The sequence below is a fragment of the Gossypium raimondii genome, chromosome 5, assembly GCF_025698545.1.
Source record: "Gossypium raimondii isolate GPD5lz chromosome 5, ASM2569854v1, whole genome shotgun sequence".
In the NCBI taxonomy this organism is placed as follows: Eukaryota; Viridiplantae; Streptophyta; class Magnoliopsida; order Malvales; family Malvaceae; genus Gossypium; species Gossypium raimondii.
Window position 1 is genome coordinate 33,922,199 of NC_068569.1, and position 17,142 is coordinate 33,939,340.

General features: G+C 32.6%; 1 protein-coding gene across 1 annotated transcript; it reads right to left on the minus strand.

The window, feature by feature from the left end:
• Positions 1–2,527: 2,527 nt before the first annotated feature.
• LOC105766984 (uncharacterized) lies at positions 2,528–3,585 on the minus strand. The gene is made up of 2 exons (XM_012586520.1): positions 2,809–3,585; positions 2,528–2,656 (listed from the first exon to the last, which is right to left on the minus strand). Exons 1-2 carry the CDS (start codon positions 3,583–3,585, stop codon positions 2,528–2,530), a joined length of 906 nt encoding a protein of 301 aa, XP_012441974.1.
• Positions 3,586–17,142: the final 13,557 nt, after the last annotated feature.

The window sequence follows — 17,142 nt, forward strand, 5'->3', positions numbered from 1 at the left end:
CTTTTAAACCCTATTTACTTTTCTAAGTTTCGGTAGTGAAGAATGAAAATAATGGCTTCAATTTGATTTATTATATCATATGTTAATTTAATTATTAGTTTACTATATTAACCTTTATTACAAAATATATAAACATTATAATATAAGGTAATTTTTGACCTTTATCACCCACTCACATAATAATGGGCTTTTTACCTATTAAGAACTCCATATTAACAAGACATTAGCAAATTAACACTTTTCACAATAACTAGCCAATTTTTCATTTTACGCGATTAAGTCATTTTTCTTTAATCGATCACTCAAATGACAAAATTAAAACACGAAAATTTCACACAATTAAATTCACATATAATAAACACACAGAATAATATTGAAATATTTTTTTGACTCAGACTTGTGGTCCCGAAACCACTATGCCCGATTAGAGTCGAAATCGGGCTGTTACATTCTCTCTGTTACGACTCATTAGCAGGTAGTTTTGGCTTCTCTTTCCTTTCCTCGACCATCAAATACTTCTCCTTAACGGTTTCAATTCTTTAGTTTGGGGCATCATAGCACTTTCCGCTACGTGTATAGGAACTCATATCTCTATCTTCCTCTGACGTGTAGACTGGGCCCTCCTCTTTCGGGAATTTCACATTGCAGTCATAATTCCAAGGTACCCTTTTGCTATCTTTATAAAGAAAAGAAACGGGTTTTTTAATTATGACATTCGGTGTAACTTGTGCCTTGTCTTCGTTGACCTTTGGTTGTAAAATAATTATTATCGGGTGATTGACCCTGTAGACCCTCTCTGACGACCCTCCTTTTGAGGCCCAAACATCGTTTCCTTCTGCGTACTCAAAGAATTCTAGTTCCTTGTTGCCTATTAAACCTTGTACTAAAACCCTGAACTTACCACATTCTTGAATTACATGCCCTTCTTCATCATGGAATGTACAATAGTCCAATGCTCCTTGAGATCTGTCCTCCAAATCTGATGCGATTAATCCCCTTTCTACCATTTCGTTCCAAACCTCTCTCAACGGGGTTTTCACTTCAGCGATATTCTCTTTGATTCTTCTCCCCGCGTTCTCGGCTATTACATTTACTCCTTTATCAACATGGTTAGGTAATGGATTTTCTGCGCCAGACGGATCGTCGAATTTGACAATGCCCATATTAATGAGCCTTTCGACCAACTTTTTGAAAGTGGTGCAGTTTTCTATCGAGTGCCCCGTGATTCCTGTATGGTATTCGCATTGGGCATTTGTATCATACCATTTAGGGTATGGAGGTTGCATTGATTGTAGGTAGAAAGGGGAAACAACGTGTGCGTCAAATAAACTCTGGTACAACTCCCTGTATGTCATTGGAATAGGTGTAAACTAGGGTTTCTCCGTTCTTTGCCTAATATTGAACTCTTGTCTTGGTGGGCCCTGATGACCAATGGTTATCGTTCTCATTTGGCTCACAGTAACTGGCTTTGAATAAATCTTGTTATGCATGGTTACATTACTCACGTCGTTTTCTCTTTTCCTTGAGGCCGACCTTTTGGCGCTTTCACCAGTCTCCATCTTTCTGCATTTTATCACATTCTCTATCATCTCACCGGTCATCACTTTATCTGAGAAACTTTTAGTCGCACTTCCCAGCATGAGATTAATAAAAGGCGCATTTAGGGTATTGATGAAGAGCATGGCTGTTTCTTTTTCTAGCAGTGGTGGTTAGACTTGTGTGGCAACTTCCCTCCACCTTTGCGCATATTTCCTGAAGCTTTTATTTGGCCTTTTCTCCATGTTCTGTAATGTGATTCTATCAGGCGTCATGTCTGTGACGTGGCTATATTGTTTCATGAAAGCTTGCGCCAGGTCTTTCCACGAGCTAATTTGGGCATGATTTAGCTGGTTATACCATCTGCCGCAGCTCCAGTCAAGCTATCTTGAAAACAGCGAATTAATAGCTAATCGTTTTTGACATATCCTGTCATCCTTCGACAGAACATAGTAATGTGAGCCTCGGGGCAGCTGGTCCCGTTATATTTTTCAAATTCTGGTACTTTAAACTTTGGAGGGAGCACTAAATCTGGAACCAGACTCAACTCCTTAGCATCGATTCCACTATAGTAATCAGTCATTTCCAATTCTTTAAACTTTTCTTCTAACCACTTGCATCGGTCCTCTAGTTGTTTTGGGAGCTCCACTCTAGACTTCCCTATTTTGGCTATGTCATCAGGGTTAGGGACAACAGGATTTGCTGGGTTGTCTCCAGGGTTAGAGCTTGAACCCATATGGAAATTTATCGGTGCCGAAGTGCCGGTCTGATATTGGGGCCTGATATTGACGGACACCATTTGTGGTTGTGCTTGGGTGTCAGTTCGGGTAAAGCCTGGAGGATAAACAGGATCCTCGTTGTCGTCCCCAGTATTGAGCATAGGGCTCTTCCCTTTTCCTACCCCACCAGCCAGCAGCTGTGTTAACTGGTTCATCATGTTCCTCTGGGATTCTAACATTTGCTCCCTCATATCCATTTGGATTTTGGCTAGTTAATCTTGCATTTGATCTTGCTCCTCCTTTTGCATCAGTTCCAACCTTTCCAGCTTTTGGTCCATTGCTTTTGTTTTCTTTCGTGTAACGTAAGGATGTTCCAGGGTAACTGCCACGATTTTAGAGTCCTTTTGTGATATGAATGCACATGATATAATGAAATGTAAATGCATGAATACAAATGAATGTAAAAAGGCATTGATTCTGAACCAATTTCATTAGAATAACTTTTCTAGAAAACAAATTATTTACACAAAATGGATTACATATATGTCCTTGCCTTAATGCCTAAGGCCTTGACTTGTTTAAGAAGCCAATCTAACTCCCGACCTCGATCTGACTCCAATTTATATTTTACACTTAGTACATCAGCCTGGGCCGCTAAAGTTTGCAAGCGATCAGTCACCTCTCGCACTTGGGTCAAAGCTTCGCCCATGACATAATCCCTTTCCCTGACCTGGTCTTGAGATTGATGAAACTGCTCTTTCCAACACCCATTATTTGCTTCTAGTAGTTCAACCCGGAGTTCACAGTTTTGTAGCACAGTTTCCAGTTCTTCTATCCTCTCTTTTAGCTCTTCAATTTTTCTTAAACTAGCCCTTAATTCGATTGCGGAATTGCGAATACGATATTGCTGCAGTGACCTCTCCAATTCTGCCACTCGAGCTCTTAACCTCTCTTTTTCACTTCGATTTTCCAACAAGTGCTTTTTTAAAGCGTCCTCTCTTACTCGAGTACCATGGAACTTCTTTTCCCACTGATCGACTTTAGTCTTTTCTTCTTGGATTTCTTGCCGCCATTGCTCAGACGTTTTACCCAAACTAGCAGTTTTTATTGACGTACGCAACTTCTTATAATCCATTTTCAAACTGTCTAAATCTTCTTCGGCTTCATTCTTTCCTTTTCTTAACTTTTCAGCCTCATGCTTTTGGACATCAACTTCTAATCTCAAATGCATTTTTTCTTTCTCCAACTGTTCTATCCTTTTTTCTAGCTCTGAATTTCTTTTTTCAAAATCTTGCTTGATGATCTCTAACTCGGACGGGACTACTCGCATGTGTTCTTCTATCGATCGACTGCCTTCTTGACTTGGCCTAGGGATATTATCATTGATTTTTTTACTCCACCACTTGTTGTATTCAGGGGTCGTCATTGGTCCTACGGCCAATCTTCTTCTTGTAATTATCACCATTATATGAAAACTCGCACTGAGCCAGCCCTTGTGTTACAGGTATGAACTGTCTTGACCTATACTGTCTTAATACGAGCAAAGGAGCGTACTCGATAGCCCCCCAAATCCCAAGTAGAGGGACCCAGTCAAAGTTTCCACATCGATACAGGATCTTATTCGGGAGCATCCAAGGGGCTCTCCACTCAACGTCTTCGTCTTGGAGATTTTGGAGGATTGCTATCCATTTTTCTTCTGAAATATCATCCCGCCTTAATGTACCCACTAATTCTTTCAAAGGAGAATAATCCTCGGAGAAAACTTGATAGGAGACCTTTTTTACCTTCCAAAAGTGGTTGTGGAACCAAGCTAATAAGAGTTGCGTGCACCCGATGAACCTTCCTTCACCCGCTCTCCGACATGCATTTAGGGAATTGAACGTTTCGGCTAAGATTTCTGGGACAGGTGTGACCCTTTTATCAAGCCGATCGAACAAGTCAGAAACTGCCTCGTCTACATACCCTAGGGCTTTGGAGAAGACAACCAAATCATAGATGCTCAAAGCAAAAACATCAGCCCTTTTCTTCATATTTGGATGTGCTAGGATCAAATCCCTCAAATTTCTCCAAGGGATGCACCTGCAACCTCCTTTTTGCTTGGTCCGGGCTATAGTCCACTGCTCACTCATCCCTGTAATGTTCATCAGCTTTTTTAGGAATGTCGGTACATTAGCAGCTCTCGAATAAACCTTGTCAGTTTGAATCCTCGGGCAACGGAGCAAGGCTGTGTATTCTTCTATGATTGGTACCAAATCCACTTTTCCGAAAGTAAAGCAACTATAAGCAGGGTTCCAAAATTGGGCAAGGGCTCGGAATAAGTGCTCGTCCACCTTGATATCTAGCAAATAAGGCAAATCACCATAATGACAATAGAATAGTTGCTTGATCTCGTCATCCCACTGACCCCATATTTCTTTCAATTTTTGGAAATGATTCTGAGTCACGCTGATGTGAGTGAAGTCCCATAATTCTGATACGTACCCCTCCGTCAGATTATCACCTTTCTCTAATTGTGTTTTCTCTGACCATATTCTGACAGCCGCATTATCTTTCACTTTATCAAGAAATTTGTTCTCCATGACATGCTCTCTATTTAGTAATTGAACGTGAATCAACACCTTTTTATGATGAAACTGTCATGCAATCACAATCAAAGCGAAACAAAACAGGTCAGTACATTTTATACAAAACTACAAGAAATAATAAATAGAACACCTACTCGGTCGACCACTAGTGGTTCGGAACGGTTCTACCTAAGATAGGCTTTTAGGGTTTACTATATGCAGTTCGGTTCTAAAGTAAAGTTACCTGAACCAGTAAATTTCTCGATCCTCACCCATTATAGGCTCATATGGACCGAGTTCAGTTCAAGGGAACATTTCCCTATGGCTGCACAGAGATGAAAATCTCACGAAGACATAGGTACAGATGTATCCCGAAAGCGATCCACTATCCTGCACGGAGGTAAAGACCTCACGAAGGATTAGTTTCTCACTCCCACTTAAAAGGGTAAAACTGAAAGGTTATGCAAATGCAATATGAAAAAATATGTCGAGAGACTTGAACAAAAAGTAAATCAAAATGACACAAACTATAAAAATGAAATGCAATGAAGGGATCGTAAATTTAAACCAAATTATCAACTTTCGACAAAAAGACAAGAAATAATCAACTCGTGGCTTGACTTTCTTATGTTGTCCCCAGTGGAGTCGCAAAGCTGTCGAAACCATTTTTTTCATAAAAGAGTCGACTTTTTATTTAAAAACAAAAATGAACATGGGAGTCGTCATCGATCATTTTTATGAGGTGTGATCGAGTCACCTTGTAAAACGGTTGTTTAATAAACAGTTTGGATTTATTAAAAAAAGCTTTTGGTCTGCGAAATTCTTAAAAAACGGGTTCGGGAGTCAGTTACGTGCGAGGAAGGATTAGCACCCTCATAACGCCCAAAATTGGTACCTAGTTGATTAATTAGTGTCTTAGTGTCGAGAATTGAAAACTTTGAAGAGACTTAAAAATATGATCATTTGTTAAAATATTAAAATTTTTTGAGAAAATGGGCATATTTCACGTTAATCGAGAAGAAGAATTATGTCCCGTAAGTTAGGACACAATGTCTCAAATTCCCGATACGAGAATAAATGCAGAAAAAAATTTACTTATTTGAAAGATATTCAATTATCTCAGTTTTAGAAAAGAAATCGTGTCCAGTAAGTTAGAACACGATCTTTTATTAATTCACGAGATCGTTAAAAAACTTATATTTAAAAAAAAGGGTTCGTATATTTGAATTTGTCGAGAAAATTGAAACCCCGTAAGTTAAGGTACGACCTTTTCGAATCTCAAAATACGGAGTGTTATTTATTTTAAAGTCATAATTTATGTATCGAGTAAAATTAATGTAACACAATTGGTAAAAACAAAGTATGGTGTTAATATGCATATCAAAATAATAAATGCGATAACATAAGTATAAATAATACGAGCAAAAACAAAAATAAGACAAATAAATAAATAAAGGACAAATCAATTATGTATGTACAATAACAAGTAAATAAATAAAAACTAAAACATTTTTAAAAAAAATAATGGGCATATAAATAAATAAATATTAAGTGAAACAGTTTAATAATAATAAAATAAATAAAAATATAGAAACGAAATGAAAAATAAAAAATACAATAAAAAATAATGACGGTTTTAAATACTAAAGTACCAATAAATAGTAACTATGTATTTTTAAAAATAGTAAAATATAAAATAAAATAAAAGCAGAATATATACAAAGAAAATAATAACAGTAATAATAATATTACATTAATTAATTTAATAATAAAATAGTAAAAATAACAAAAAGGGGCCAAATTTAACTTTAAAACAAAATTTTGGGGCAAATAAAAAATAAATAAAAATAGGGAGGACCATTCTGAACGTGCGAATAACAAGGAGGGACTAAAAGGGGTAATTTTCCTTTCTCGTCCAAAACGACGTTGTTCAAATAAGGACCAAACTGAATTTACAATAAATTATGGGGTACAATTTAAAAAGACCAAAGAAACTTGATTGCAAAATCTCGAAAAAGCGGAGGGGCTAAAAGGGTAAATAACCCAAAGCTCAAAAACGCGCGGATCCCCTGGTTGAGTCGGGTCGACGCGCGGGTCATGGGGGTAAAACGACATCGTTTTAAGGTTATCATGGTCAGCCTTAAACGACGTTGTTTAAGGCACCTATTTAAGTCAGTTTTTTTAAAAAAAAAAAATTATTCTTCTTCCTTCTTCACAAAAAATCAGGATTTTTCTCTCAAATCCCCTCTTACCCCAATCTTGGCTTCGACCGATGACTGCCATACCGACCACCGGCCGCCGGCGATGACGCCGCCGCGCACAGTGGCCGAAAAATTAAAAAAATCACCTTTTCACTCTTTTTTTCAAGCAAAGCCCCGATTTGGGGTTAAAATAGTCCAAAAGGCTCTCAAAAGCAAAAAAACCAAAAGAAAAAAGAACTAAAAACCCTTCGGTTTCCCCTTGCCGTCGGTGGGGTCCTTTCGACGAGCTGGTTGGCCTGACCACCATTAAGACGGAGGAGTCTCCGATTACGCCCTCAAATGTAACCAAAATCCAACCTTCTTTACTAATTCCTATTTACTTATTTCGAAATATGTATACAAAAATAAAAACGTGAGCACCTTCTTTCTTTGAATCTATTCAAACTTTTGCTTTTTATTTTTGGATCGGTGTCCGTCTGTTACAAAAAGGAAATGAAAAAAAAAAGGGCCCATCTCAAAGATTATGTTCGGGTTTTTATAGCCGAACTGCTTTTATCTCTTTGTTTGTTTGTTCTTCTCTGTTTTTGCTTGCGTGTTTGCTTTCTTCTTGGAGGTGACTGATGGTGGCGGAGTTGGTGGCTGCCAAAGGAGTGGCAGCAGCAGTCGCCAGATGGTCGAGGTCGAAAAAGGCAACCTGGCTAGGCTAGCTAGGGTTTCAGAAAAGCTGAAACCCTAGTTTGACTAATAGGTCTATTGTTTCGGGTCTGGGCCTATTGGGCTACTAGGGTTTGTAATTTGGGTTGGTTTTGTTTGGGCCGTTCGGGTTTGGACCTGTTATTATTGTTTTGGTTATGTTTTGGGTTTTATTTTTGTATTTTATATTTTTGGCATTAGGCCCGGGTTGAATTGGCCCACAACAATAGGCATAAGAAGTATAAAAGAAGTAGAGATCTAATTCTAATAACTATTAGAATTTAAAGTACATTAAAACTTTATCTTGATAAATGATGGACATCAACTTAATAAGATATTCATAACATATTTTTTTATTTTAAAACTTATTAAGTTGTTAGTTTTTTTAAGGTAAACTACATTGATGGTCACACAAAAGTAGAATTTGTCTTATTTTGGTCAGTTGAATTTTTTTTCTCAATTTAGTCACTCTAAATTAGAGGTGTTCATGGTCCAAATCAAGTTCGGATCGGGTCTAAGTATAATACTAACACACTTTATGCTTACTCAAGCTTGACCCGACACAAAATATAAATTAGAATTTTGTCCAAGCCAGGCCATATTTGTAAAGAGCTAACCTAAGCACATTTTAGGCTCGCTCATAATATTTTTTTAGATTTTTTAAAAATATTTATATTTATATTTATATTAATATTAATTTAATATTTAATAATTTTATATATTAATTTTTTATATAGCCATTTTAGCATTTTTTAATATTTACATTATAGTAGTATTATATATTTAGTATAGATTTATTTTTTGTGTTATAAATACATAATATAAAGCATTAAAAACTTTAAAAATAGGTTGGACTGGACTTGAGGCTTGAATTTTAAAACCAAGGCCACTCATATTTTAAACGGGTTTAAATTTTTTACACAAGCCCATTTTCGGGTGTAATATTTTTGCTTAAATTCTTCTAAATTTTGAACTGACCTTTGGGCCTTGACAGGTAACCTGACCAATGAACAAATCTAAATAAAATAATTATGCAAATTAGTCATTACCGTTAATATTTTTGTTTACCTCTAATGGATTGCATAGTTAGCAATTCACTTAATATTTTTTTTCCACATAAACATATATATATTTTTCATTTTCCCTTTCTTTTCTTTCTATCTTTCTTTCTTTTTCCCATTTTCTTTTTTTCTTATTCTTTCTTTTCTTTTATTTTCTTTTCAATCTTGTCGAAACCATCGAAGTTATCCACCACCGCCAGATTCGACTTAATAAAAATACCCAAATTTCAAATTAACCAAAAAAAAACCCAGGTTTAAATTTCAAATTAAGCCTCCGTTTATTCACTGAAAATAGCTTTCGAAAAATATTTTTACACTTTTTCTATATTTTTTATAGAAAACAATTTGATCAACGAAAATAAGTCATTTTTCCTATAAAATAACTCACACTTTTGAAAAGCATAAATTATTTTTGCAGAAAAAACTTCCTTTTTATGCGATTTTATTTTTATAACAAAATTAAGTTAATATTATTATATTAATAGTATTTTTTGTTTTATTTTTTAAAATATTTAAAATTAATAAAATATTATTTTAATTTTAATATTATTAAACATACATATTTAATTATCTATATCTAATTAATTTATTATTTTAATAAATTATTTAATATTTCAGTTTAATTTTAATAATAAATTTAAAATAATAATTTTAAATAATATTCTTCATATATTATTGAAAAATATTTAATATTAATATTTTAATAATAAATATTTATTACAATATAAATATATTAATAATAAATGTTTTGTAGTATAAAGGTTAAATATGTCATAAGCTTATGTACTTTTTACAAATTTGAAATTTAGTCACTGTACTTTTATTTTCAAGAGTTTAGTCCTCTATTTTTCAAATTTGAAAATCAAGTCCAATTGTTAGCATTGTTAATTTTGTTTATCAATTTTGTTGATGTCACATTTTCAATAAAAAATACTCGATATTCATGTAACTAAAAGATTATGTTATAATGAACATGAATTTAACAAAATATGACATATTTTAATCTAATATAAAATATGAATATTTTAATTATATAAATATGTGTATTTGTATAAATAATGCTTAGCTTCATTTATCTTTTACAACTCTAATGTGTCAATATGTACTCTCATATATGTAATTTAAATAAAATTTTAATTAAGCATTACTTATTATTAAGTTTATATACGACATTGATTATTACAAAATATTTTCTTATTATAAAATAAATTTTGATTGTTAAAAGAAAATTGCACTATAATATTTTATAATAAATATATTTATGTTGTGATTGCTTTACAAAAATAATGTAAAATATAAGTTTCTAAATATAAGATAAACTCAATGAAAAGATAAAAAAAAAATCTCAAATGTATGTTTGTTTTATTGAAAATAACTTTTATAAAATATTTTAAGAAATCATCAAACAACAAAAATATTTTATATAAATTTATCCAAACACCAAAAATTATTGTCCAGAAATTTTTTAATAAAACAAACAAAGCGTAAACCAAAAACCAATCCAAGCCAAAATCCCAAAATCGAGACAAAATTCAATCTAATAAAATGGGTCTATTGAAATTGTTCTTAGGAGTAACAAATTAGACCCAAGTGAAATTGGATGTGTACAGAAACTTTCAATTTAAAATTATTAACTCGATATAATATACAATTGAAAAATTAGATTAGATGCATGTACAGAAACTAATATAAATATCTTAATCTGAAATCTAAATTAATGAAAAATAGCTTGTTTTTTCATAAAAAAACTATGGACCAAGAAATTATCAAATTGTAGACTATTTTGTTCGCTTCATTGTTATTTCTCTTAACAATTATGTTTATTGTAACTGCAAATTTTCACTTATGTGAAGATCAGTAATAAAAGAAAAACTGCATCGTTAGATATTTTAAATAGAATTATTCTTATTTTAATTATTTTTTAATTTGATCATTCAAAAGAAATTAATTACATTGGTCTTTTATTAAAATGATAATGGAAGATTAATTTTTCATTTTCATGTATTTTTGTAGGTGACCAAAATAGAAATGACTCTTATTTAGAGTGAATAATCGGTATAGAGTGATCAAAATAGAAATAACCTTATTCAGAGGAACAAAATGAAAATCCACAGTCAACATTCCAAAATAGAATGATCAATTTAATTAATTTATTTTCTTTAGGTGATTAAATTAATAAAAGAAATTAATGTGAGTAAAATAAAAATGACCTAACGGAATAGTTTATCTTAAAAAAGAAATTGTGAAGCATAACTTGAATACAAATGAAACACGGAACTTTTTGATTGAATTTGCAAATATTCAGTAATGATGTTAGATATTTCTCTCTCACGTCGGGAGATCTGCCAAAACAAACCATCCAGTAGAGAATGGTTCAAACAACGGCAGCCCAAGAAATAAAGTATTATTTGAGTCCAGGAATGTATCACCACAGATAATAAGTTCAAATACCATCTGAATATTTACATTGGAATCACGCAAATATAATGAATATAATATAACATGCCCTATGTTCTATGGATGTACAAACTTGTAACTTAAAATCTACAATAAAATATTTATTACTTTCTGGTGAATATATTATGTCTTTAATTAAAAAAGAAGAAGAAGGTTATTATGTTTTGGATTCAACTTAACATTTTCTAGATTTTATGTTAACCCTCAAAATAATATTTATTGCTTTGTAAAAGTAATGAATTTTTATAATTCTAGAATTGGTTGATGGGTGACACTAATATGGTCAAATTATTAAATTATAGTATAGATAAGTCAAAATATAAATACAACATAAAAATTATTAAAATATCAAATAAAAATAACATAAATAAATTTATATAACAAAATTCTTGAAATATTAAAATTACTCGAGAAATTCATTACTACTTTCAAACAACTCTTCTTTTTGAACGTATTTAAAAATAATAACTTAAAAAATAAAAACAAACAAATTGACATTTACGAATTTTCTTCTTCTTTTCTTGTACAAATTGTATTGATTAGTAGTTACAAAATAAAAATGCAATACCTAACCTAATACTCAAAGATTTTTTGTGGATTTTGTAGATAAAAAGTACAAATTTATCACCTTTTTTTATTTATAGCAGGTTACGTGCATGAATCGAGGTGAAAAAGAGAAACCCAACAACAAGCACCAGACAAATCTTTCCTTATTATTATTATTATTATTACAAATCCAATCTCCAAGGATGGAAAGTCAAACAAACATGGGTCCTATTTTCTTCAATCAATTTTGTCCTCCTACACCATTTCAGAATACCCGGTCAACCCAAAATAGCATACAATATAGCATACAAGATATTTGTGTTGTATAATTTGAGAATCCGAGTTTAATCTTTGAAATTATCTTTCATTTCTACTTGTTTCCAAGTTATTATTCCTTTCGTTGTTACAATAAGAGTAAGGACAAGAAGGAGGGACAAAGCAGTCTGCAAAAATATGTAAGGAGAGAAAGAAAATCAACACAAGAAGTTTATTAACATAGTTCAAATACACCGGTCCTACCTTTATAGAGTTTCACATAGAGGATTATTTTATTCAACAATTGACACAATACAACTCTTAATTAAGCCTAATCCGCACTCACAACAATGGATAATTGCAGCCTAAAAGTTGTACCCAATTTGTCACAATCAATCTCCCCAAATACCTCACAATAAAATCAAGAATAATTCTTTAATAAATGCTTAAGTAAAAGGTGGTTGAATACACAATAATCAATACTCAAAATCTTAAGAAAAACATTCTTAAAAAGTACACCCTGCTTTGCTAACCAACTGCCTATAAATAGGCCTTGAAAAATTTCATCCAAATAAAAATAGAATAGGTGAGCCTTCAACAAGTTCAATCCCACTCGAAATAAACTTTGATAAGATCTTTAGCAAATAACTCCCCTTGAAATAAGTTTCTAACTTTTAGTAAATCTGATCAACTCTATATCCTTTAAAATAGTAAGGAGTCCTAGTCAAGGTTGAAAATCTAATTCTTTTAAAATTGTCACTACATGAGAGATAATCCAAATAAGGACACAAACTATTTTAAATCTAGTTCCCTTGTACATTATAGCATGTTGCGCATTTGTTGCTTAATCAAAAATAAATAACCAACGTTAATTTTATATAAGTCAAGATTGCCAACAAAACAAGATACACTTTGACTGTCCTGAGTTGTTATTTTAGTTGATGTTTGAATAGAGAATGGAACAATTATATCAGACAAATAGTTTAAATTCCTAACAATCTCCCCATTTGACATTTTAACAAAACCATGTAACAAATGATTAACATACATAAAGAAGGGAACTAGATTACAACTCCCTCTAAGAAAAGGCATCACTATGTATCATGCTTAATACAAGAGTAAGCAACACCATAAAAAAGCATGAACAAAGCTTATTTATTGTCAATCTTCTCCCCTTTTTGGCAAACATGCCAAAGAGGCCCCTCATTACCATGTAACCTTCTCCAGGTAACAAATTATCTTAGCAAAGTGCATAAACATCCCAATTATTGGGTTTGAAGAAAGTTCAAACAAAGCCAGCACCTTGTAAGAAACCAACGAAATAGAATAAGATCACATAAGAAATATGCAATTCAACAACAACAATTTAGCAAAGCAACAACCAACTAGCAAAACAACCAAATCAACATGAACATTTTCTAATGCATTTTTCTTTCCCATTTTGCAACCTTGAATAATTCAATAAGTGTCTCACTAGTCTCATCTATGTGTCAACAACACCATTAGTATTAAACTCAGACAGAGTTTTGAAAATACCTTCATTAACTAAACCAGATTTCTCTATCAAAGAAGGTTTTTCTATTGTAGCCTACTTTGATGCACTTTTTGTTATAATTAGGTATTGATCAAATATGTTTTCTCTAGTTAGGTCTCCTAGTTCTTTGTTGATTTCATTAGATCCATGCTTGTTTTTTGAACTTTTTTCGATTAGATCATCAACAACTTTCAAAGAAGTTAAAGCATCCAAATGAAAGCTTTTGGCAAGGCTGCCATCATCTAAATTTGGAGACTCTCCACCTGAAATTTCCATGAGATTTGAAGTATCTCCTTTTATTATAACATTTGTCTCTTCAAAAATATAATTTTGTATCTCAAATCAATGATAATTTAAATCAACTATAAATTAGCAAATAAATTATAAGGATTATCATCAAGTTAGTGACCGAAACTTTAGCACAATACATAGCACATACTTTCATATAGCATGCCCTTAAGATTATGTAGAATCCCTATCAAAAAGTCTACTTTACCTCAATCAGCTTTTTAAGAATTGTTGCCAAATCATTAAGTGTTGCACCATTAGAAAACCTTACATGAAAGCAATCACCATAAACCATACAATGTATAAGTAGAAATTTAAAAAATAAACCAATTATTAATAGCATAATTACTCTCTTTACTCCATTCTCATGCTTCCACTGACAGGGACTTTTTAGGTCTACAATCTAACGCTATAGCAAAACAGGTTTTTAGCGGCCTTTTTTTGGCCCTCTAGCGATGCTTATAAGTGCCGCTAAAATAAGCGCCAAAAAAATGGCGCTAAAATTTATGGCATTTATGTGGAAAAACATCGCAAGAGAGTCAAGCATGTTATGGCGTTTGTAGCTAGAAGCGTCGCAAAAGATCATGTTCTTTAGCGGTGTTTGTAGTAAAAGCGCCACTAAAGATCTATAGCGGCGTTTGTGGGAAAACGCCACTAACATTAACAGATTTTACCAACCCATTTTATTTCATATAGAACCTGAATTTTTAACATATTTTCCTGTAACTTCAAATCCAACAACAAACTTCAAATCTAAATGATACTATCACGAAAGAAATATGTATATGATCTTAATAACTAAAATAACAAAATATATTCAAAAGTTATATTGTTAAGATATTCTCACAATAAGAAAACAAAAGTCTAAGATGGCAGATTCTGCGATTGATTCTGTTGAAACATTATCAGTTTTGAAGTTGTAGCTAGAGTTCGTCATATTTTCTTGTTACCTCTGCTGCCATTGCTGCTGCCTCTGCTTCCCTCGCTGTTGCCTACGCTTTAAGTTGTAGCTGGAGTTCATCATATTTTCTTTTAGCCTCTGCTTCTCTCAATGCTGCCTCCGCTGTAAGTTGAGCAATTTGCTCAACTGTGCTCGCTTGCATCTGAGCCATATGATCCTTTAACCTCTGAACTTCAGCTTGAGCTTGATTCGTCGAAGGCATGTACTGCTGCGAGCTAGATCCAAAATATTGAGTTGGGATAATGAAAGATCCTTGAAATTGAACCGAACCATACCTTTCAGGACCTAAAACTTCAGTAATAGCTCGGTTATCAATGTCTTCCAGATTAATAGAACTATCACTTGAAGTCGTAGCTTTATACTCTGCCATTTTATCATTTAGTTTCTCCTAATAAATCAATTAAGGAGTTATAAACGAAATATATTATCAAGAAAATGCAACATAACTTAGCATTATTTGCATTACAAATGAGGAATTAAACCATTATAATTAAACATGATAAATATTTAAAATAATTCAAATTTTATTAAGTAAATATACCATAATTTCTGCTACTTCAGTGGTCATAGGAGATCCATCTTTCTTTCTATGTGTAATGTCAAAAAGTTGAAGGCGTCAAACTTTTTGACCAAGTGATAGTTCCTACAATATAGTAGGAAAAATATTATTTAGTATAAAGTAATTAATATTTGACACAATTAATAAATTCAAAATACCTCGTCATTAGCTACACAAGCAAAACTTTTTGACCCAACTGTGTGTGTGAATTTTTGTTTTTGCCTACTTGTAGTACCAACTCGCTCACGATCCTACATTATGAAATTATTATTACGTATATAGTAAATACTATAAACCGAAATAATTATAAGAGTTTGAAAGTATGTAATAGCTCTCATTTCTTTGAATTCCAAAATCTAACTACATCTTCCCATTGGTACCTTAGCATTCCCGGCAGGGCATTTCGCAATTTCTCTTTGAGACTTATATTTTTCTTAAAATATTCCTTTTTTTTAAAGTATTTTTATGGTCTCTCTATTTCATTGCTAATTCTTTCTTCACATAATTATCTGAGACCTCTAAAGCAAATCTCTCCTGTAAATAACATAAGTTTAGAAAGTATATAAATGAAAATTAAACCAAAGTATCATAAATTACATTCACGTTATTACCTTAATATTATCCAGAGCATGATTTTTGTTACTATCGGGCATATGATGCCATTAGTTGATTGGCAACAGATTGGCATTTCATGCTATAACGCTTAAGTATCCTGCTAAAACTCGAGCTTCGAATCTAATAGGCTAACCATGACTGTTTCGAGATACTTTGACACGCTCCATAGAGTTTAGATTGTATAAATCCTTTAATAGCGTACGTCCTCGAGTTTTGTGCCTCCCATCATTTTCAGCTAAAAAAATTGAATATGATAATATAAGAATTTGAAACAAAAATCAATAATAAAAGTCAACATGCATGTAAATTAAAGTTAACATTACTTTGAGTTTCTACAGGTTTGCCAATTGTATTCAGAACATCCGAAGATCCAATAGCAGTCTGTTGATCACTATTTGTTTCTTTCAAATTTGGAGGAATTTGAATAATATTTAGATCTCACAATCTTCTTCTAGGCATATTATCTACAATACACATAAAATAGTTGAAATATTAGTAACTAATTACAACAATAATAGTAATGAATATATTTAACAAGATCAAGATTTAAATTATAATATTACATATAATTAAAAAAAGTAAAATCTTACTACATCATGATTCGTAAATGTCTTCGTCCACATCCTGGCGAACCAATTCAAATTGTGTACCAGTACTGGAGATAGTTTCATTTAAGTTTTGTTCTGGAAAAGACAAAGTTTCTGATCTTTCGTCGATGTCATCTCTACTTTCATTGTCCATGTCAAACAAGTCTCTAGGGGTGTTACGGAGTACAACATACCAACCCTCATCAGTTGGATCTTTCAAGTAAAAAACTTGTTTGACTTGAGAAGAAAATACATAGGACTCACCTATCAATTGTTGTCCAGTGTGAATTAATCGAGAGAAGTTCACCATTGTAAAACTTTGCAAATAAATTAGCACCTCTCTATAGCATACATCCACCGATAGGAAACTGGTCCACCAAGTTTTGCTTCATGAGGGAGATGGATTAGCAAGTGCACGATAATTGTAAAGAACAAAGGTGGAAAGATCTTCTCCAAGTTGCATAAAGTCAAGGCGGCTTGACCTTGTACTTTCTCAAGTTCTTCAACAATAAAAAATTTGCCACAAATAGCTTTCATTATATTGGATAGTTAATTATACAAGACGT

Coding starts and splice junctions, on each gene's coding strand:
- LOC105766984 (XM_012586520.1), bottom strand. CDS start 3,585: ATGCGAGTAGTCCCGTCCGAGTTAGAGATCATCAAGCAAGATTTTGAA. Junction 2,657..2,808: donor TCAAGGCCTTAGGCATTAAG/GCAAGGACATAT, acceptor ATATCACAAAAG/GACTCTAAAATCGTGGCAGT.